The 24,485-nt window shown below is 35.9% G+C and overlaps 1 protein-coding gene across 2 annotated transcripts in view; it reads left to right on the top strand.

The window, feature by feature from the left end:
* LOC144967349 (sodium/calcium exchanger regulatory protein 1-like) overlaps positions 1-23,192 on the top strand; it is a 27,871-nt gene extending 4,679 nt beyond the window's left edge. The window contains exons 1-4 of one of the 2 annotated variants that reach the window (XM_078904450.1): positions 1,129-1,638; positions 20,403-20,575; positions 22,113-22,211; positions 23,052-23,192. In XM_078904450.1, the coding sequence (XP_078760576.1) occupies positions 1,563-1,638; positions 20,403-20,575; positions 22,113-22,211; positions 23,052-23,105 (402 nt within the window). In that variant the 5' untranslated portion in view covers positions 1,129-1,562 and the 3' untranslated portion in view covers positions 23,106-23,192. Of the gene's footprint in view, positions 1-1,128; positions 1,639-20,402; positions 20,576-22,112; positions 22,212-23,051 lie in introns of those variants that run through there. The other variant, XM_078904451.1, reaches the window with a different exon arrangement.
* The last annotated feature ends 1,293 nt before the right edge of the window (positions 23,193-24,485 follow it).

Raw genomic sequence — 24,485 nt, 5'->3', positions numbered from 1 at the left:
CGTACAAACCCTTCGTCAGCACAACAATACACAAATAAACGTGGAAAACAAATAAGATATAATAAAAAATAATTGTATCGTCTGTACTCAATGGTGGTTGCAGTATGAATGAAATGTTAGCGTGGCGTGGGTAGAGGATAGGGTGCCCCAAGGGGAAAGGGGGGGGGGGGTGATCCAATTGATAAGAAAAGGTCAGCGTCAGGGAACAGAACCTTCCAGAAAATAATGGAAGATAAAAGACTAGGTAGTAGTAGTAGTAGTATAGTATAGAATAGTATAGTAGTAGTAGCATGTAGTAGTAGTAGTAGTAGTAGTAGTAGTAGATAGTAAGTAGTAGTAGTAGTAGCTAGTAGTAGTAGTAGTAGTAGTAGTAGTAGTAGTAGTAGTAGTAGTAGTAGTAGTAGTAGTAGTAGTAGTAGTAGTAGTAGTAGTAGTAGTAGTAGTAGTAGTAGTAGAAGCGTAGTGGAGTAGTGTCGGTAGGAGTGGCGAAGTGTAGAAAGGTAGCGGGGTCGGTAGGGGAGTGAAAAAGTACGCGGGTAGTAGTAGTAGTAGTAGTAGTAGTAGTAGTAGTAGTAGTATAGTAGTAGTAGTAGTAGTAGTATAGTAGTAGTAGTAGTAGTAGTAGTGTATAGTAGTAGTAGTAATAGTAGTAGTAGATAGTAGTATAGTAGTAGTAGTAGTAGTAGTAGTAGTAGTAGTAGTAGTAGTAGTAGTAGTAGTAGTAGTAGTAGTAGTAGTAGTAGTAGTAGTAGTTAGTAGTAGTAGTAGTAGTAGTAAGTAGTAGTAGGAAGCTGTAGTGGAGGTGGCGGTGGAGGGGGCGAGGTGAAAAAGTCACGCGGGGGTCAGAGTAGTAGTAGTAGTAGTAGTAGTAGTAGTAGTAGTAGTAGTAGTAGTAGTAGTAGTAGTAGTAGTAGTAGTATAGTAGTATAGTAGTAGTAGTAGTAGTAGTAGTAGTAGTAGTAGTAGAAGAAGAAGAAGAAGAAGAAGAAGAAGAAGAAGAAGAAGAAGAAGAAGAAGAAGAAGAAGAGAGAGAGACAGCCGGGGGCTCGCTGTAACTGTAACGTGGCCCGAGACAGGTTGGCATTCTGTATTATTATTATTCATGTTCTCCAAACGAAACCATATGCACGCCATGTGTTGGGTTTCGTTCGCTTAATTTTGTTGGAGAAGACCGGGTAATATAAAATATTAGACCGAAAACTCTCGAAAATCATTTTTGTTTTTCTCTGCATGTATCTATTGTATCTTAGCCTTCGTGATACTCGAGATTTAGACACGAGTGACTATCGGAAGAGTGAAGGAGATGGTGAAGTGTGAATGAGTCCGTAAATAATTTAATCTATGAACTGTAACTGTAACCCTGGATTTATCTTATCTCGTGGGTCATTGAACATTCGACGTTCTTTTGGACAAGTGAAAAAAAATTGTTACACTATCTATTCTTATTGTCACATGTATTTGTGGTCGTGGTTAAAAAGCGAGAATCTTGTGCACTCTCTTCATTGCGTTGTCTGAATACCACCATCGAAATAGTGACTCTTGAAATTTCTTGAAAAATCACAATGTCGATCGAAAACGCTGATGGAAAATGGATTTTGAATTCATCAGAAAACTTTGACGACTACATGAAAGCAATCGGTGAGACAACTTATTATAACAATAATAATAATAATAATAATAATAATAATAATAATAATAATAATAATAATAATAATAATAATAATAATAATAATAATAAAATAATAATATAATAATAATAATAATAATAATAAATAATAATAATAATAATAATAATAATAATAATAATAATAATAATAATAATAATAATAATTAAATTTTTATTATTATTATTGTTATTATTATGTTTATCAATAGTATTGTTGTTGTTGTTGTTGTTGTTATTATTATTATTATTGTTATTTATTATTATTATTATTATTATTATTATTATTATTATTATTATTATTATTATTATTTTTATTATTAGTGTCATCATCATCATCATCATCATCATTATTAGTATCATTTATTATTATTATTATTATTATTATTGTTATTATTATTATGTTTATCAATGTATTGTTGTTGTTGTTGTTGTTGTTTTATTATTATTATTATTATTATTATTATTATTATTATTATTATTATTATTATTATTATTGTTATTTATTATTATTATTATTATTATTATTATTATTATTATTATTATTATTATTATTATTTTTATTATTATTATTTTTATTATTAGTGTCATCATCATCATCATCATCATCATTATTAGTATCATTTATTATTATTATTATTATTATTATTATTATTATTATTGTTATTATTATTATGTTTATCAATAGTATTGTTGTTTTGTTGTTATTATTATTATTATATTATTATTATTATTATTATTATTATTATTATTATTATTATTATTATTTTATTATTATTATTATTATTATTATTATTATTATTATTATTATTTTTTATTATTATTATTATTATTATTATTATTATTATTATTATTATTATTATTATTATTATTATTATTATTATTATTATATTATTATTATATTATTATCATTATTGTCATTAGTATTTCTTCATTTCTATCATTTATCAACTCCCAAAACCCAACAAAAAAAAAAAAAAAAAAGAAAAAAAAAAAAGAGGAACAAGAAAAAAAAAACAACGGAGTGTGAAACTTATTTTTATACCCCTCAAGTTATTTTTGTTGTTGTTGTCGTTTGCGTATTAACGTTTCTTGGCTGACTTAAGGTCGATGTCCGAAACATTCGTTTTGTGCAATTATCGAAGGCTCCCTATTTTATCCTTTTTAAAATCGTGTTTGCATCACAAAAGCTCCAGCCAGCGTCCTTACTTGCATTCTCTGTCGTTAATAAGTGGGCGGTATTTTTTTCCATCATTAAGGGGCGTTGGGTCTAATTATTAGGAACATTATTTAAAAGAAATTTATGTTGAGGTTTTGGTAGAAAACAGTATTTCATTATCTTAGAAATGATATTATATATTGAAGTCCAAATTCTTAAAGTAGACTATAAAGGTAGTAAGAAAAGTGTGAAAAATGGAAAGCTATCTTGCTATTATCTCAATATGTCATTTTTCTAAGGGTATGGGATGCTGTGTCAAACGTTTCTCGGAATCTATTCAATGAAACTGAAAATTTCCAGTTATCACAGTTATATTATGTCGCCATAGAGAGATTTAAAAAAAAAATGAAATATGTGTATTTTGAATTAAAATCCAAATCATGAATTTTTAACATCAATTTTGTCATGACATTTTGATTCTCAACTTTGTTAATTTCTAATTAAAATTCCATTAGCTATAGCCGTAATCAATAAAGGCTGCGACAGCAGCTGCTTATAATGGAAAAGGGGCAGAGTACAGTTAAAAGTATGTGCAAAACAATTAGAATTAGACAATATATAAACAAACAATAATGTCGTATTGACCCAGGCAAATATGTTGTCTAGCGGGATTGCGTTTGACCCTCATTTATGTGTCATTTAAGTCTGTTGACATCAAATTTAATAGTATTAGAAGCAATGACCCTTGTATTTCAATTTATTTATTACTATCGATGGTATGCTTGTTAATCAACTGTAGTGCGTTTCATAATAAATATACGAGCTTAGAGATTTTTTTTCTCTCTCTAAAACTGTTGTATGGCATTGATGTTTTGCATATCTATTCCATATAAATCACGACCAAACAAAAATGATTTTTCCCATTTGAAAAAAAATCAAACCCACAGATTGAGGATTTTGCTAATTTGCACTATAATAATAACTTATGCGGTTATGAATTTCAATTTTTAGATGGTTGACAGTTCAATGTCATGGCCTAAAACGGGCATCATTTCAAAATCAGTGGCGTCAACAAGAAGCAAAATTTTCAATGTGTACTCTGTATTCCAAATCCAACCAATAGGGACCAAAAGTGATGTTTAAAAAATTGACTCCACTCTGATTTGAAGTGCAAAACCATTCTTCCGGGGGACAAGACACATACCTTGTGTAATTGATTTTCTGATTTCAGAGTGATGGCATCTAATTTTCTAGTCCAAATATATACTGGTCGTCAATAAAGACATTCATCCTCGCTCTTTTACGTTCCTAATCATACTAAAAGAGTTATGCCACTTTATGATTTAATGTGTAAAATATGCAGTGCCAATACATTGTCCGGAGGACTGGTTACACACTTCCTCCACGTATTGAACTGGAAAAAGGAATGCGTGACGTGAGGACTTCTCTACCCTATTATGAAACAAACTACAGTTACCCGTTGCCCGTTATGGCTAGAATAAAGTAATCAGCACATTTATTGGGTGTTCTTCTAGCCCCTAATAGTATTTCCAAACTTGTGTCATTTGGCTTCAACTAGGCTACTATTCTTATTTCGTTGTTTACGGTGCAATCCACTTTTATCTTTGGAGTTCCGTGAAGTCACCACCATTTATTGCTATAAGGTACTGGGACCTCGTTTAGTTGTTCTCTCTTATCTTATCGTCGGCAGCAATGAGGAGAGATTACAGCCAGCGTTTTTGCTTTCCCGCGTTTCTCACGCTTTATCCCGCTCTTTCTGCGATCTTACACTCCCGACCCAAACCGTAATTACAATTCTCTGTTTCATTTTATGATTGATATGATCATCAGAGACCTGTTATTCAATTCAGTGTATAACACTATTGACTAAGTTTATCGAGCACGATTAGATTCTTACTTTGAGTTTGAGCACTTTTGGCCACATATAATCTCCTTAATGTAATTGCATTGCATTAAATAGCGTCGTAGAAGTAAACGTACCTGACATGGAACGAAATTGACGTCATTCAGCTCTTTGTTATTGTTCTTAGGCAGTCATTTTAATTACTTCTCACTAAGCTCTATCAGACTATAAATGTTTAAGGTTACAGATCATTTTGTGTGTCGGTACGTTAATCCGGCTGGCGGATGTTGTGAGCATTTCACATAAACGCATAGGATCAATATATATATAACATGTGTGTTTGTGTGTGTGTGTGTTTTGGATACATGAATGTAGGCTACATCTATGCTTAAAAATAGTTTGAGAGGTTAGTTTTGACGTCCTTTATAATAAAACAGAAGTTAGGTTATTCAGTATGTGGCACCCCTATTTTACAGTTCGTCAGGGATAGGAGTTCTTGGGACAAAGAACCTTGAAACATTTGACGTCCTGAAAAAAACAAAACAACCCAACAACAAACAAACAAAAAAAGATTTTAAATAACAACAACAAAATAAAACAAACAAACAAACAAAACATTAATAAAAACAAAACAAAACAAAACAAACAAAAACAAAGTAAAAAACAACAAAAATAAAAAAAACCAAACCAAAAAAAAAAAAAAAACAAGTGTCTCCAAAAAGAGATTCAAAGCCAGTTGCGGAAACGGTTCTCTTGGGTTTTTTTTTGTTCGCGAATAGGCTAATGATCGCATCGACCGTGTATGTATGCATTATCATTATCAGGCCTTACGTAAGTCGTGGCCGTTGTTGTTACTGTTATCAGCACAGTTTAACGACAAAGGGTGGATAGGGAATTGTTTATTATAAATTATCATCATTATCACTTTAGGACACGTGGATGGATCAGGACGTGGGATGGCTGAGTAGTTAAGGCATTACACACCATCACACGGGGTTTTGCCCCACTTTTGACATCTAGATTTATACATATGCAACATAACCTCATCCAACTGCTCACTTTGCGGGGGTGTACTGCGGCTTTCATCTAAGTTATTTCGGTCTTATTATATATATATATATATATATATATATATATATATATATATATATATATATATATATATATATATATACATTTTTTTTGTTTATTTTTGTTTTTTTGTTTGTTTTTTTTTTGTTGTTTTTTTTTGTTGTTTGTTTTGTCCAAGTAGACAGAGTGGCTCAGCGGTACAGTCTTTGCTTCATACACAGAAGGTACCGAGTTTGATCACCCGCCACTGCGCTGTGTGACCTTGAGCAAGTCACCTCGCCCTAGCTCAATTTGCGGCACTACACTGCGGCTGACGTCTGAGTTATTCCAGTTTTCTCTTGGAATAGACCCTAGAGAAAAATTTCCCCAGTGGGATGTGAATAAATAGAATCTTCTTCTTCTTCTTCTTCTTCTTCTTCTTCTTCTTCTTCTTCTTCTTCTTCTTCTTCTTCTTCTTCTTCTTCTTCTTCTTATTATTATTATTATTATTATTTATTATTCCAACATTTTTCATGACCTGAATAAGGAATGACAAATGTCTATTTAAATATAGTCGAATAAAATTATCGAACGGCATGCCGTTTACTAATTAAATCAATAAACATTTGCATTGATGCAATGATAACACTCGTTGAAGCAATTAACAATCCAGTGGGACAAAGCTAGGTCACCAAATCTACATTTTAAGTTATAATATATTTGGCAAATTGGATTTTTAAAAAACACTAAGGCTTCGCAGCCACTAAACTGATCGACACCAAAATTTGCATAGTGTTTTACAATTGATATGAAGCTGGGTTTGCGGGTATTATGAGATTGGTTAGACATCATGATGGTTTCATCGAAACATCAAGTTGATTTCGTCAAATCGCCCCCCCCCCCCAAATAAATAAAATGTGAAATTGAATGTAAGCTTTAATTTAATATACGAAACCAGATAAAATGGACGTTTCGAGTTTCCCCGTTATCAACAAAACAGGATGAATGAAACACTACATTCGTCTGTAGTGTTTCATTCATCCTGTTTTGTTGATAAATAATAACAATATATACTTTATTCATCAAAAAAAAATGGTAATTCGTTTTCAGACGTGGCATGCATAAAAATGTATAAACAAAGTTGAGAATCTATGGCGACAATGTAATATATATATATATAAAATATAATATATATATATATATATATAATATAATATATATATACTCGGCGTATAGTTGAGTCCTTAGAAAAGACTCTTTACTCACATTCTCTCACCGTACTCAGGTTAAAATGAGTACCTGGTCGTTAACAGCGTTGTCTTTGTCTGAAAAAAAATTGTATTATCTCCTAACAGGCGTCATGTTTCGTTCTTTATGTTACGTGTTGCTGTTGGTCAGGGACCCCGTGTAAAGCGCGTTGAGCACGTTTAGTGGATATTGCGCTACATAAAAGCTCAATTAAAAAAAAAACCCAAAAAAACGCAAAAGCCGATGTAATTTGTGTCTCTAATTAATAATAATTTACTATGTGAAACGAACCAAGTTTTTTCCCAATTTCACACAAAAAAAAATAACGATAAGTATTCAAATGTTCATCTCCAATTTATTAAACGAAGACAGATAATGTGGACGTTTCGGGTTCCACCTTTATCAACAAAACATGGCGGTGAATGAAACACCGAGGACGAATGAGAGATGCGTGAATGGCGTAGCTAAAAAAAAAGAGCTTTTATATAGCGCAATATCCACTAAATGTGCTCAAAGCGCTTTACAAGGGGTCCCTGGCTAACAGCAACATATAACATTTAGGACGGGACATGACGCCTGTTAGGCGATGTTACAATTATTTCGGGCAGGGACAACGCTGTTAACGGCCAGGTAGTCATTTTTCACCTGAGTACGGTGAGAGAATGTGAGTTAAGAGCAAAAATTAAAATAATATAAGGAGAATAACTTCAAGTTCAAGAATAATCTCTCATCTGCAACACCGTTATTCGTTTGTTTCATTATCGGTTATTCGTCACATCAGGTAGGACGTTATAAAGGGGAAACCCGAAACGTCCACAATATCTGTCTTCGTTTAATAAATTGGAGCTTACATTCGAATACTAATAGTTATTTTTTTCTCTCCGAGCATCAAGCAGCAGCATTTTCAGCAGCGTGGCTCAGCGGAAAGGTCTTTGCTTCCTACCCGACAGGTACCGAGTTCGATCACCCGCCGCTGCGCGCTGTGTGGCATTGAGCAAGTCATATCTAGCTAGCTCTATTTGCGGTGCTGCACTGCGGCTGACGCCTGGGTCTATTCCAAGGGAGGACTGGAACAACCCAGGCGTCAGCCGCAGTGCAGCACTGCAGTCTTCCCTTGGAATAGACCCTAGAGACTAATTTCCCCTATGGGATGAATAAAGGGAATTATTTTATTATTATTGTTATTTTTATTATTTTATTTCACACAGGATATTTGGCACTGATATAACCTAAATGTGTTGCAAGCGCCGTAAAACCCTTAAAAACATAAAAAACACAGGATATTATAGTGAGTGTTTATTCTTTGCAGACCTATCAATCGCTAATAATTTTAATTATCGTTTCCATAAAAGGTGGGACGTCTTTACCGATCGATCTCTGACAACATTTGTCGCCTTATTTTAACTCACTCAATACTAGAGAATTTTGCTACTTTTCAAAATTGGAAAAAAAATGTATAAAAAATGAGCATGGGCATAGATAGAGGTCTAGTTTTATTCAACTACCATTAACAATTTTTTTCTCAGAAAAGTGTAATAAATGGACATGGGGGTAAAAGTAACTCGGGTAAACTACGGATATATTCGGTGCTAGGTTTACAATCGTTGTTATCTTCTTGGTAGATGGTTTACGATGGTACGGAGAGGTGACTAAGTGATATTAAGTTCCCGCTTCCCAACGATCTTAAATGTTTTAACGTAGACTAATAATTGCACACAAGGGAGTAACAATTATTATTATTAGTTGTTGTTGACCTTTTTTATAAAGCGCAATATCCGCTAAAAGTGCTCAAGGCGCTTTGCAAAGGGTCCCTGATCAGTAACAACACGTAACATAAAGAACGAGACATAACGCCTTTCAGGCGATAATACAATTTTTTCCCGACAGAGACAACGCTGTTAACGGTGAGAGAATGTGAGTAAAGAGTCTTTTCCTAGGACCCAACTGTGCGCCGAGCGAGGCTCGAACCCAAGACCTTCCGATCGGAAAGCGAGTGTTATACCACAAGACCACATAGCCGCAATTATTGTAATAACGAAACATTTAAATGGCACATTTCCGCGGTTTTTACCGTGCCCAATGCTCTTTACAATGTTTCATTTCTTTCCCAACCGGGCCATATTATGCTACCAAAGTTCCCATTCACGCAATACTGTTTTAAAAAAAAAAATTAGTTGGTATTTGCATTCCAAAATATGTGATGCCATTGCCTATTCATTCGCAGAAGAAGTCGACCATGCCTCAGTAATATAATATGAATACCTCATTTGGTGATTGTATTGTTATAATATAAAACGATTTTTTTTTGGTCAATATAAAAGTCAAAGGAGAAAGTAGCAGGCTCACGCAAACCACCACCCAAAACTTTATCCGTATAAATTAACGTGTACTGATTTTCAGGTCTAACAATCCGTTGCTATGGGCCCATTGTTGTCATGGAAATACTCTCAAATCAAAGCAAAATATTGTCCATTACAACAATGCTAACTCTCTCCTTACCAGCCATTTTCAAGATTTTCCCCAAAGCTTCACACCCAACTAACACAAAAATAAACTCAAATATAATAGCAGTAAGTTCTTGCGATACATAATTTCGTTAGAAAAACACGCTCTACAACACACAGTTCATTTTCTTTAAATTTTATGATGTACAAGAGAAAGTTGAATAAGAAAAATGTTGGTTGTATCGAACGAATGTGACCATTTTCCTATAGTTGGTAAGGAGGGGGGTTACAATTAAAACAAATCTATAATATCCGTTATCAGACCTGCAAAAAAAAAAATAAAAAAATGTGTGCACTTCAGTTTTAATCTACAATGTTTTTTAGGATTCAGATGAAACATTTTTTTTTCTCCTTTTGTTTTAATAGATAAGTTTTGGCCTTCGGTCACTAACTGTAATGCACAATAATTGTATAGATAATAGCACAGATATAATGAATATTATCATCGATGTCAATGTTTATCCTTTAATTATCTAATCCTCTTATGATAACATGAGCGGCACACATCGTGATATAAATATAATGATGAGATTATGGCAGTCGACGGACTGACTGAATGGGCGTGATCTGACCTTCAAAAGTAGGCCCTATTTCACTGTCGTTTTGACTGGTTCTATTAGCAGTCAGTAGATAATGAGATTAGAATTGATGTGAAATGATAAAAAAGTACATTTGGGAATATTTTGACATAAAATCTCGGTCAGCAAAGTTCAACAATTAGAAGTATAATACGATATTTTCAAAAAATATGTAAAGTAGGGTATTCATGAGGCTGTATAAGAAATTGTGTTTTTTATATTATAGATAATTCAAGACTAGGCTGTGTCGTGATTCACCAGATTAAATTGGTATTAAAATAACTCAACAAGAAATCGTTTGCATAATATTGACTCTATCGCAATTCATGCCCTTCACAGCGATACATTCATTCTCTTAGAAGGCTGTAAAAAAAACAAAAAAAAAAAAAACAACAACCCCCCCCCCCCAAAAAAAAACCCAACAAAACAAACAAAACAAAACAAAACCCAAACAATTCGTGCAATACGGGTTGCATCTTGGCCCTTTTTTTTTTTTGGGGGGGGGGGGGGGGTTGGTATTAGCACTCTTTGCATTGCTTTCAAATTAGGATAAAACAACTTTCATTCTAAAAACGAACGTCTCTATATTAGTTACTTAATCACAAAAAAATCATCAACCTTGTCTCAACAAGATACGTTTGCATATTGCCTCTCTCGCGATTCATGCGCTTCACAGCATTACATTTATTCCCGTAGAAGGCTGTAAAACAAACAAACAAACAAAAAACAATTCATGCCACGCAGATTGCATCTTGGCCCTTGTTGGGGGGGGGGGGGGGGGTTGGTATTAGCACCCATTGCATTGCTTTCAAATCCGGATTAAATTACCTTCATTCTAAAAACGAACGTTAGTTACTCAGTTATTAAATAAAAATTTAAAAAAAACAACAAAAAAACATCAACCTTGTCTTCATTTTACGTGTCATTTTTTATTTGATTGTATTTTTAAGGGGATCCTCGGGTCCTGTGCGGCTAAAATTTTGAGATTCAGAAGAAAAAAAACCCTTACAAAACAAACGAAAAAAAAATCAGTGGAATCAATTTTCTTTGGTTTCAAAACTCAAAAAGGCGTATAAAGCTTCTAAAATTGCCCTTGATTAAGAAGGTCTGATAGGAATAAAATGAAATGCATTTTTGCGTTTTCCTCAGCATGGCATGTTCGACAAACTTTTCTCACTATTTTACGTAGATAGATCTTTAAAGGTAACGGCCCGAATTTGCTGTAATTTTGCCACAATGTTTAATATGTGTAAATTTATCACCCTACAAAGATATTTTTAAATTAGCTGTTTTACTTTTTGAGTTAGGACATTTGTCTATGTACCCCGTGTGGTGTCCGGGGTCCCTCAACTGAGAGGGTCAAGAATAGCCCAACGCCAAGCCAGCGTGTCGTAAAAGGCGACTAATGGTGTGTGATTCCCCCATCTTTGAGTCACCTGGTCCTCCAGGTTGGGGGTTGGCAAAGGGTTAACACCCCTTTCCGTTAAACTCAAACCGTTACAGAAACACAGACAGACAAACTAAATCCTTTTTTTAGCTTGGGCGACCGAAGAGTTTCTGGAATTACAGAATTTATGAAGGACAACAGACAAAGCCGAAAGGACTCTGCTGACCCGATGACGTCTTCGCCAAACAAGCAGCTTCGAATCGCGTCGTGGAACGTTCGCACCATGTATGAAGCAGGAAAAAGCTCTCAAGTTGTGACTGAGATGAGAAGATACAGGCTGCATATACTTGGAGTAAGCGAAACCCACTGGATACAATCCGGACAGAAACACCTCAAGTCTGGGGAGAAGATTTTATATTCAGGGAGAGGGGACGGGATTCATACACAGGGAGTAGGAATAATTCTAAGCAAGTTTGCCCAGAAGTCACTGAGAGGATGGAACAATGCGGAGAAAGGATCATCATGGCGTCCTTTACAACACGGAGTAAGAAGATCAACATGAACATTGTACAGATCTATGCCCCAACAAATGATGCAATAGATGAGGACAAAGATACATTTTATGGTCTGCTACAACAAGTCATTGACAAGTTGCCAAGGAAAGACATCAACATATTGATGGGAGATGCTAATGCAAAAGTGGGACAGGATAACGTAGGCTATGAAGGTATCATGGGACGTCATGGCATGGGAGAAATGAATGATAATGGAGAGAGATTTGCAAATTTCTGTGCATTCAACAGTTTGGTGATTGGAGGATCAGTGTTCCCCCATAAGAGGATCCATAAAGCAACTTGGGTCTCACCAGATGGTGTGACAGAGAATCAGATTGATCATTTTTGTATCTCTCGTAGATTCAGACGTTCATTGGAAGATGTGACAGTACGGAGAGGGGCAGATGTTGGATCAGACCACCACCTGCTATTGGCAAAGCTTAAGCTTCGACTCAGAAAACACGGGGCCAGATCACATACAAGAAGAAAATTCGAGGTGAATGCACTTGATGGGGAAAAGAATGAGGAATTCAAACTACAATTGAGTAATAGATTCCAACCTCTTACTGAGCTCGAGGAGGACATAGATGTAGAGTCACATTGGGCAAAGGTCAAGGAAGTCTACATAACAACTTGCCACGAGGTATTGGGGGTAAAGAAATCGGAACATAAAGAATGGATAAGTCCAACCACCTTGGACCTTATTGAAAAGAGGAGAACAAGGAAGGAACAAGTGAATGCAAGCCGAACAAGGGCTTCAAGACTGGATGCACAAGAGCAGTATCGAGCCATAGCTAAGGAAGTCAAAAGATCTGTGAAGAAAGACAAGGAAGCATTCATGAACAGACTTGCAGAGAAAGCAGAAGCAGCAGCGACTGGAGGACACATGAGGATCCTTTATCAAACTACCAAGACACTTGCTGGAAAATATGGGAAACCAGAGGTACCAGTCAAAGACAAAGATGGGAAAACTATTTTTGGAAAAGAGGCTCAATCTGAACGATGGAGGGAACATTTCAACTGCCTTCTGAACAGACCACCACCAGACAACCAGCCAGAAATTTTGCCTGCAAGGAATGAGCTACCAATTAGCTGTGATCCACCATCGATAGCAGAGATTGTGGGTGCCATTAACAAGATGAAAAGGGGGAAAGCTGCTGGACCAGACCAGATTCCACCGGAGGCTCTAAAAGTTGATGCGAAAAGAAATGCTGAGGCCCTGCACCCACTATTTGAGAGAATCTGGAATGACGGGATATTCCCAAAGGATTGGAAGGAAGGACATCTTATCAAGCTTCCAAAGAAAGGGGACCTCAGTAATTGTAATAATTATCGAGGCATCACTCTTCTTTCTATCCCAGGAAAGGTTTTCAACCGTATTATTTTAGAGAGAATTAAGAATGCAACAGATGCTAAACTGCGGGACGAACAGGCAGGTTTTCGGAAAAACCGTTCAACCACCGACCAGATTGCCTCTCTGCGAGTCATAGTAGAACAGTCTATAGAATGGAACTCTCCTCTTATTGTCAACTTTCTGGATTACGAGAAGGCTTTCGACAGTATTGACAGAGCAACATTGTGGAAAATTCTGGCACATTATGGACTCCCTGAAAAGATAGTAAACCTCATTAAGGAAATGTATGAAGGATCAAGTTGCAGGGTTGTACATGAAGATCAGCTTACTGACAGCTTTGAAATTAAGACTGGTGTCAAGCAGGGATGCTTGCTCTCACCATTCCTGTTCATCCTTGCCATTGATTGGCTAATGAAGGAAACCTCCAAAGGGAGAAGAAATGGGATACAGTGGACCCCCTGGACACAGTTGGATGATCTGGATTTTGCAGATGATCTGGCTCTTCTGTCCCACACCCAGGACCAGATGCAAGCAAAAACCACAATTATAAACAGCCTCTCGGAATCAATTGGTCTAAGAATTCACCCTGCAAAGTCAAAGGTCTTGAGGATAGGTACGCGTCAAAGGGAGCAGATCAAAGTAAAAGATCAGGAACTCGAAGATATAGACACTTTCTGCTATCTCGGAAGTATAATTGACAAGGATGGAGGCACGGAAGCAGAGGTGAAAGCACGAATAGGAAAGGCACAGGCTGCATTCACATCTTTGAACAGAGTTTGGAGAACTAAAGATATCTCCCTTCAACTAAAGCTAAGACTTTTCAACTCAAACGTGAAGTCTGTCCTACTGTATGGATGTGAAACTTGGAACGCATCACAGGCATGTATAAGGAGGGTACAGATTTTCGTAAACAGGTGCATGCGTAAGCTACTCAGAATAAAATGGATGGATAGAATAAAAAATGAAGAAGTATGGAAAAGAACACAGCAGAAACCAGTGGGAGAGGATATAGGAAGAAGACGGTGGAGGTGGATTGGACACACGCTTAGAAAGAATGACTCAACTATAACAAAGAAAGTATTGGACTGGAACCCTCAGGGCAGAAGATCAAGGGGAAGGCCACGAGGAACATGGAGAAGAATTAAAGAAGCTGATATACAGAGAAGTGGTAAGACCTGGAATGAGATAAAAAAGTTGGCTCAGGATAGAGAAGGATGGAAACTGTTTGTCTGTGGCCTATACCCTGACCCAGGGTGAAAAAGGCAATGATGATGATTTGTCTATGTAATTATCCTCTAAATTCAGAGACCCCGATATAGTATAGCCTAATAATGGGACACTTTGAGGCTGATTATGTATGATAAACAAAATCAACATCGGCTTCTGTATGCTGTAAGAGGATGTCCTCAGGATTTATCATGCCAAATGTTAGGCCTTATACTTGAATATATTTTGAGATCTACTCAAAATAAAATAATGTGTAAATCGCTGCGACAGCATTTGAACCTGTCACCACCTGATTGAAATACATGAATCTTTTTTAAAGGTTTAGAGTATCTAATTTTAAGCAAATAACTACATTTATGCATATAAATAAGCAACAAATTATTAATTTTTGTAATATACCAATAGCCACCCCCCCCCTTTTACAAGATGTACGTAGTGTTTATTTACGAGGTCAACGATTTCTCAATTTGAAGTGGAAGCGATAATTGCTATTATCTCTGACAACTCCCCCAGAAGAGGCTGTAACCGTTTTATCCAACATGATTGCTTTGATATCTGGGTCAAGAAAGTGTCAAACATTGATATGGACGCCACGTGGGGCACATCTTTAGTTCCATAAGTAGAGGCATTTTACCGACATGCATTTCCACTGCCTTATCAGAGACAAATCTAAGTATATATATATATATATATATATATATATATATATATATATATATATATATATATATATATATATATATATATATATATATATATATATATATATATATATATATGAATTAGGTTTAAGTTTAAAGGATATAATAAATGTTTAATTCATGAACCCTATCAGATAGTTTAAAAGTACGGGATTATTCCATTCTCATACCGCTTAGTATGAAAAAGGTGTTTTTAAAAATTGTAATTGAAAAAGTATATTATGAAGCTCTGAAATCGTAATAAAACAAAACAAACCCAAACACCCCCCCCCCCAAAAAGAACCCAACAAAAACAAAAACAAAAACAAAACAAAAACACCCCCCCCCCCTCAAACCCCCCCCCCCCCCCCCCACCCCCAAATAAAAAAAAACAACCCCAAAATGCAAACAAAAATAACAACAAAACCCCAACAAAAGCAAACACACAAACGAAACAAACCAAATAAAAAAAAACAAACCCAAAACAAAACAATGCCAAAAAAGCCAAAAAAAAAAACAACACAACACACACACACACACACACACACATACACACAACCTCACACAAGTTCCGATTAATCAGTAGCTAATATATTCTGTCACAGACAGATCGTTCCAATTAAGAGGCTGTTTCGAATAAACGGCTATCCATTTGCTGATTTTGCCTGTGATAGAATTGATAGACATGCTCCATCGACATCGACCATCTCCGAGAATAAGACTAAGATGGCATCAAGTCTGTTAAAATTGAAAAGTCTGAAATCAAAGATTTCTCAAATTATGAGAATATCATATTTGAAATATTTGTTCTTTTTTTTTTTTGGGGAGGGGGGGGGGGAGAAAATTTGTCTTTTTTTGTTTGTTTGTTTGTTTGTTTGTTTGAATGATTTACAATGCCACCGAGTGATATCAAAATGTGATCCTGTTACTGATGAATATTATGTGAACTCATATTTAAAATGTGCGGTAGGTAGTATACTTTCATATTTACCCTGGTCCTTTTATTTTTACGTAAAAGAAAGAAAAGAAAACAATAAATAATATATAAAAACAAATCAAATCAAAATAATGCAAACCAAAACAAAACGAAAAAATACGAAATAACCTACTAGAAACCAATAAAAGAAAAGAAAACAAAACAAAACAAAACAACTTCTCTCCTAAAAACAAAACAAAACAAAACATACAAAAACAAACAAACAAAAAAAAAAAAACAACAACAAAAAAACACACCAAAAATCCCCACAAAAAAAAAAAAAAAAAAACAAACCAAAAACATATTTTAAAATAACAAAACAAAAGAAACTAAAACTAAAATAACCAAACGAAATAGTAGCAAAAAAAAAATAAATAAAAAAATCCTAAAAATATAATTAGAAAAAAACAAAACAAAACAAAATCGAAAAACAAACCAAAACAACCCACCAAAACAACAATGAAAAAAAAAGATAAAATAAAAAGAAATATTTTAATAATAAAAAAAAAAGATAATAATAATAGAAACCTCATGTCACAGCAACCCGGATGTTTGGCAAGTGTAAAGAACTGTTTAATTGTGGCTCCAAAAGACTACCCGGTTATATATCATTTATTTATTTTATTTTCGTTTAAGAACGGGAAAAGAGTAAATATTAAAACTAGGACACGCTCTTTATATTATTTTATGAAGTTAAGGAGATCAGGAACAGCGGCTACTGTGAATTGCGTTCTCCTTATTGTTGTTAAGTGTCATGTCAGTCTCAGTAATTCATTAATGAGAAATCTCGAGAGGTAACGTGCTGACTGGTGGCGTCAAGACATTGGGTATAATGTCGACCTTAATGATTGGGATAAAAAATGTGTCAAAACACAGATCACACACACACACACACACACACACACACACACACACTCTCTCTCTCTCTCTCTCTCTCTCTCTCTCTCTCCCCCCCCCCCCCCCTCCCTCTCTCTCTTACTTCATAAGGACGCGGTGCAAAATGCAATGCAAAAAGTACTGAAAATGTCTATGGAAGTAAGTCATCAATTGGCACTCCCTCTCCTTACCACATTCTTGCAGACATGGTATTAAATGTTACTGCCCTCAAGCCTCCTACTTACAATAAATCTGTCATTATAACTATACCGGGGGGGGGGGGGGGTATACAGTTCCATTTACGCTATCTCTATAAATTCCTATCTGGTTGATGTAACACATTTTTCCAATTAGACATTTGCAACTTGGATTTGTCAAACTTTAAAATATCTGCCAAGATGTACTGAGTTGATATTTTTAGCGTTATTATGCATTTACCAATCAGAATATTCTCTGCCAGTTCAGTCCATCTGACTTTTTAGTTCCTGACACCGAAAAAGTCCGTCAAACATTCCTTATTTTTTTATTTAAAAAAAATCCCCTTCCCAAAGCTCATAAAGGCAACATTACATAAAAAGTGTTTGAGATGGATTTCTCTATTCGGTCGGTCGACCCGTACCTACCTTTAGTGACATGCCAAGTAGCCGAATTGGTCAACCCCACAGTGTGTGAGTATTTATCACAAAACTACGACACACTAATGAGGGAATTGCATCCCGACAACTAACCACACTATGCATTTTAAAAAATCAATCGCCTGTGTTAAAATGGTGAATGATGCTCAGAATCTGTGGGGCTGATTGCTTCGGTTGATAGGCAAGTATTCTTAAGTTAATTATAGGTCGTTGGTTACGGTTATCTGTCGATAACAACAGGGGCAAAGAAAAAAAAAACAGATCAAAAAACAAACAAACAAAGAAAAAAAAAATTTCGAGTAAAAATAGAACCACTGAAAGGATCGTTTAGCTAGTTTTAATAAAATATATGAGATAGCTGGTGTAATTTTAAAAGGTGTATGCACCTGGGACTCTTACTATAAGATAATAGTTTTAACTCACTCAACCCTAACACCGCCTATATCCGTAGTTTACCCGGGTTACTTTCATTCACCCCATGCCTATTTATTAATGTTTCTTAGACAAATTATAGGCGTAGTATCAAAGCTAGTTAATGATAGTTGAATAAAATTATCTATGTACATGCTCATTATTAATACATTTTTTTTTCCAATTTTTAAAAGTAGCAAAAATCTCTAGGATTGAAAGAGTTAAAGATATGCACCTATGTCAAAATTTGCAAGCATAGCAACAAGAGGTCACGACAGAAGCATCAGTTCGGTCATAGTCGTATGACAAACTTACATTACCTAACATTACATTTCACCTCGTGAAACTATGTACGTTCTTGTGTATTACCAAATACACAGTGTGTCCGCTGACCAATGTGGTCATTGCCATTATTCATAATGATCACAGTCGTCCTTGACACGGGCAATCTGACCAAACACAACCCTCATCAGTATCATCCTCGTCCCCGCAGAGTCCATAAATAATATCAGTATGTATATCTGTCAGCTTGTTGAGCTCCCTAGAGAGCAAATGATCTCAGATTTTTATTCCACATTTGAAAAATATAAAAATTTGCTTGCAGTTGCAGCCTGAAAAAATGAATAATAACGGTGAGATAGAATTTCAGCTCTATTGTTGTAACAGGGACGAATAATTCGGAAGTTTCGGTTTCCCCTTTACCAACAGACTGGTGATGGTAGGGAGAAGCAGAGATATGATTGTTAGGTACTGATTATGTGTCTGAATTATTCCTTAGCACAGAATACTATAATTAGAATAAAATCACATACAAGTTCACGTTTTATAGGACTTGATAATTACTACAATGTTGAGATGCTATGTGGATTTTACTCATCCATGTCATGCACTTATTCTTTACGCCTCCCTAACCACCACACTTCACGTCTCCCTAACCACCACTACCTGTCTTATTGATCGCCTTGTCTGTTGATAAAGGGGAAATCCGAAATGTCCGCACAGAAGTACACATCGATGGTCCACACATTCGTCCCTGTTTATAAGTTGGAGTTCAAATTTTACCTCGTCACTTTTTTCTTTCCCTTTTCTGTTTTCAGGAAAAATAAAAACTGATGTTATACTTTTATTTCTATTTATGTTATTCATAGTGTTGAATCCAGGTGCACCGACATATTTACAATGTTGAAAGCCTTGGGCATATTATTACAGAATCGGCTTTTCTAAAACTGAAATATAGTTATAATAAAGATAATTTGGTATGTGTTTGGAAGAATTTCCATCGCAAAAATGACTTTTATAATATAATAATAATATATTTTGTTTTAATTAAAAAATCACGCTCCTCCGCCACGTCATCATTAGGGAATATAGATAATCCATCAAACGAGACGTCTGATGTCAATAGGAACCACCCTTGTTGTCCAAAATGACCAAATTGGGGGTTAATAATCTTGCCCAAGGAAAAAAAAACACTAAGTGCTTGAAGCCGGTAACAATGCAATGCCTTGAACACTCAGCCACTTCGCCCTCCTCATATAATATTATAATACTCTTGAGATTGGTAAATGAAAAACATGCAAAAACATGAATAGCAGAAGTATTAAAATTATATGTGAGAAAAGGGTTGAATGGGGTCTTTAGCCGGAAGGAAAGCAGAATGATTTTCCCCTCTTAAATTATCTCTCCATAGTAGACTAATTTAGTGCTTTCGTTTGTGTGGGACATAAAGTTAAAGGGTTGTTTTTTTTTTGGGTACACCTAAACTCATGTCGATTCGTTTGACTATCCAACTATACCTACCCTTTTCACTCGGACTGAAATTGATATCGCATGCAAGACAATTCCGCGAATATCAATCAAACAGAAATACGCTTCAACAGTCGAAACGTCACTTCCCTCGTAATGACGCATGGTAACTCAGTAAATGGCTCTAAACTGTGGGAACAATGGCGGACGCCCTTATGAAATATTTCTCTGACGAGCATAAAAGCTTATCCAGAGGAAAAAAAACCCATTATAAATCTGATCATGTTTTGACTTTACACATTCTGATAACAAGACATGTGAAAAGTTCTCCCAGCATGAAGAATAAAAAGAACCGATTTTCTTTGCTTAGAACCACGATTGGGCGACGTGACATCAGACTATTGAATCCAATTGAGTTTGTTTCAATTCATATTTGTATCATATAATTACAGTACGTCACTTTTTGTTTTGTTTTGTCTAATTTATCCAGGAGTTGGATTGCCAACACGTCTCATTGTTACCAAGTTGAAACCAGACATCGAAATCACGACCAAAGGTGATGAGTGGAACATTAAAACTACGTCAACATTCAAAAATACGGAATCAACCTTTAAACTTAACCAGCCATACAAAGAAACAACTCCAGATGGCCGGGATGTTGAGGTTTGTACCATTTGATTTCTGCTTCTCGACGATAACAGTACGGTTATGTGGTCTTAAGGTTTGACAGCCGCTTTTGGACGGGAAAGTCCCGAGTTCGAGCCCCGCATTGTTGAGTCATTGGAAAATGCTGTTTACTCATATTTTCTCATCTTACTCAGGTGTAAAATGAGTACCTGACCATTAGCAGCGTTGTCTTGACGAATTTTTGTTGTTTTTGTAATATCGTCGAACAGGCGTCATGACTCGTCCTACACGTTAAATGTTGCTGTTGTCTGGGCACCCATTGTAAAGCGCTTTGGCCTGTTCAGTCGAAATAGCGTCATATAAATGCTCAGGTCAAGTTATGATATTCGGGTTTAAAGGTTTCGCTGCCTTTAAAAAAAAATCAGTTGTAAACAAACTTCCGAATCAGACAATATGAGCTAAGTCATGAAAATATTACAGATTGACCCGATTTCGAAAGTAAGAGGGGGGGGGGGGGGGGGGGGGGGGGGGGGGGGGGAGGGGGGAGGGGGGGGGGATGATAGTCTGTTTTATGTCTAATTCAAATCTTAAAATTTAAGTTAACATTCTGTTGAATATCTACAATGACGTTTGGTATTGGTTTTGTCTCCTCCATGAAGCTGTCCTTCGATCACTATGATGACGATTATTCAAATATGGACAAGATTTGTTTGTGTCAATCGTTTTCTAAGATTGAACAGATTTTACCTAATTATTTGGTTTACTGAAATATAATGCTACATGTAAACATCTACAACACAGTGCATTCCATGGTTAGAGAAAAGGAGGCCAAACGTCATACAGTATGCTGACCTTGCGACTCTTATTCGGTCAATGACCAGGATACTGAAGTGAGAAGTAACCGTATTCTCCTCAATATCCGCTCCCCATCTTCCTCCCATTTGTATCGGCCAGCCATTCCCGCGGCCCAATAATAATATGGCGTTACTTTGGCTCCAACATATTTTATTCTCAAATGTTTCATTGAACAAATTCGAAATAGGATTCAATAGTCTGATGTCACGTCTTGGTTCTAAACCATGAAAATCGGTACTTTTTATTCTTCATGCTGGCGAGAACTTTTTCACATGTCATGTGATCAGAATGTATAAACGTAAAAAAAAAAAAGGATCAGATTTATAATGCTTTTCTCCTCTGGATACACTTTTATGCTCGTCGGAGAAGAATATGTACACTCAAATGGTTACAAGATATGTTCCAAAAATAAAATATAACGACCATAATATAACTTTATAATAGAGAGATGATAACAAGGAAAAAATATCTCCTTAAAATAACACTACATTTGACTGCTTCCCTCTCAGCCGAGGACGCCGACAAGGGCCAAGGCAAAACCAAGTAATCCCATTCCAGGACAAAGAGTGCAACTCAAAAACAGATATCGGGGGGAAAAAGACACAACATGTGATTTCCTGCCCGTCATATGTGTTTAAAAGACCCCGCCCAAAACCTCTTTAATTTTAACTATTATATTATATGGATGTAATTATTTCAAATCTACCCATCAATCCAGGTAAATCATACAGTGGAGGGCAACAAGTTGATAAGGAAGGAAAAAGGAGAGGTTGCCACTACCACCATCAGGGAATTTACACCAACTGAACATAAAGTGGTAAGCACAAATTTCAGATTTTTTTTTCATACGTGGCGAGCAGCGTGGTTCTAAACAAAGAAAATTGGTACTTTTTATTCTTCATGCTGGCTAGAACTTTTCATATGTCATGTGATCAGTCAAAACATGATCATACTTATGTTTTTCTCCTCTGCCTGGATACACTGTTATGCTCGTCGGAGAAATATTTCATGAGGGCGTCCGCCATTGTTCCGATAGTTTAGAGCCAGTTACTAAGTTACTATATCTCATTACGAGGGAGGTGAAGTCATGGCTGTAGAAGCCAATTGAGAGTAATTGGTGTGCACTTATTTACAGGTCTGATAACCCAAATCGTTACGATCTCATTGTGGTAATGAAAATACTCTCAAACCAAGGCAAAACACATTATAACAATGTTAAATCAAGCCAATAATTACGTTCGGTTATCAGACCTACAACTAAGTGCACCTTGATAGTAACACCTAACCTAGTTGTTAACGAAGCGGGGGTCAAATAGTAATCACACTTACTAAGAGTAATATTCTCATACCAACGCATTATGCTTTCTTGTAAAAAAAAAAAAAAAACCGCTTTGATGGACTACCAAAAAAATAATGCTCATTGATGCGAATGGAGGGATAAATAAATTAGAACGTAGGGGTTGTTTTAACAGTTTAGCTAGTTAAAAATACTTTTTGAAAGTTAAAACAGAGACTTCCTTCTTAGAATCCTTCGCATTTTGCCCACAGTTGTAAACGTTAACATTGAAAAAAAAAGAAGGAAAAAAGCAAACAACCCCCCCAACCCCCACCCCGACTGGTTTCTAACATACATTGTCACAATTGTTTGTTTCCCCAGACACTGGAATACAACGGTGTCGTCTGTACAAGAATCTACCACAGGGCTAAATAGAGACCAATCCGTCCTTGGCAATCATGTTTTGAACAGATTTATTGAGTAATCGTTGTGTTAAAATAAAATAAATACGCATTCCTTTTTTTTTTGGTCTTTTCTTTTTTTAATTCTATTAGTAATGTATGTATGTATGAGTTGCATTGTACATTAGTATGGCACCTACATCAGCATAAAAGTGTCACGGTCACAGGGAATCCACAAATCGGGACCAAGCACGTCTGTTCCCGGCTAGAGTCACAACTTCGTCAATGGGCATAGAATCCAGCCCATGTAGTTAGAGTGCCTGATGGTCAAGTTGTCGAGCTCTTCAAGTAGGTAATAAAAGTTCGACGCAGGACAGGAGGCGGTCTGCGTCCATACGGAAGATATGCCCCACAAAGCGGTGCCTGCATCTCATCATTTATTAGTAATGATGATGTCCACTAAATTTCAAAACAGCCATCAAAATGGTTATAATGTACCAAAGTTATCAATGGAAATAAGTTAGAGCGAATTTTTATTGTTCCACCCAAAAATTAGATTGTCTGAGAATTTTTGTCAAATGGTGGAAACAATTCACTTTTGTTCCTTCCATTGGACAATTTCGTTATCATCTTCTATGGCCAATCAACCCACATTAATTTTGTATGCAGTTGATGTCAGATAATATCATATTTCAGTTAAGAAATAAAAGTCAACTTGAAATGAAGACTACATATTTGAAATGTTATCATCCATAATACCTCATCTTACCAATTATGCCACACTTTTTATTATCCAACATTGGCTGAGCCATATGGTTTCTTGTCTTGCAACGAAAACAAGCAAAGATGGGTTAAAGTAGTCTTAGTCTTTCAGAGCCATTGGTCTATGGACCCGGAGTTAATCCCAGCTTCTACTTTCCACCAAGTCTAACAGACTCAGCTACCCATTCACTGCTGGGGGGACAGGGAGATAGATAGAGAGAGAGAGAGAGAGAGAGAGAGAGAGAGAGAGAGAGAGAGAGAGAGAGAGAGAGAGAGAGAGAGAGAGAGAGAGAGAGAGAGGGGGGGGGGGGCAGAAAAAAATATCGACTGCATCCGGGATCGATCTTGGTTCCTTTGCGTGTGAAGCGACTGTTCTACCAACTGAGCTATTGGGACCCCGAAGATGTGTGAAAAGGATTGCACAAACTCTCGCCCCAGTGTTGTATCCACCCTATTGTATTGAACCTAACATTTCCTCACCCACTCGACTGGGGTGTGAATGAACTGACTATAGAATGTGACATATATTGTAACAGTGCTCTCATTATACTGACACCTAACACATATGCTATACTAAATGAAATTATTATCCATATGGCATATCTGGGGAATACATAATATATTGTGAAGTACAATGAGCAAGCTAAACCCA

Source organism: Berghia stephanieae, chromosome 3, assembly GCF_034508935.2.
Source record: "Berghia stephanieae isolate SIO BIC M18660-M18661 chromosome 3, UCSD_Bste_1.3, whole genome shotgun sequence".
NCBI lineage: Eukaryota > Metazoa > Mollusca > Gastropoda > Nudibranchia > Aeolidiidae > Berghia > Berghia stephanieae.
This window is presented reverse-complemented; position numbering and strand designations above follow the sequence as displayed.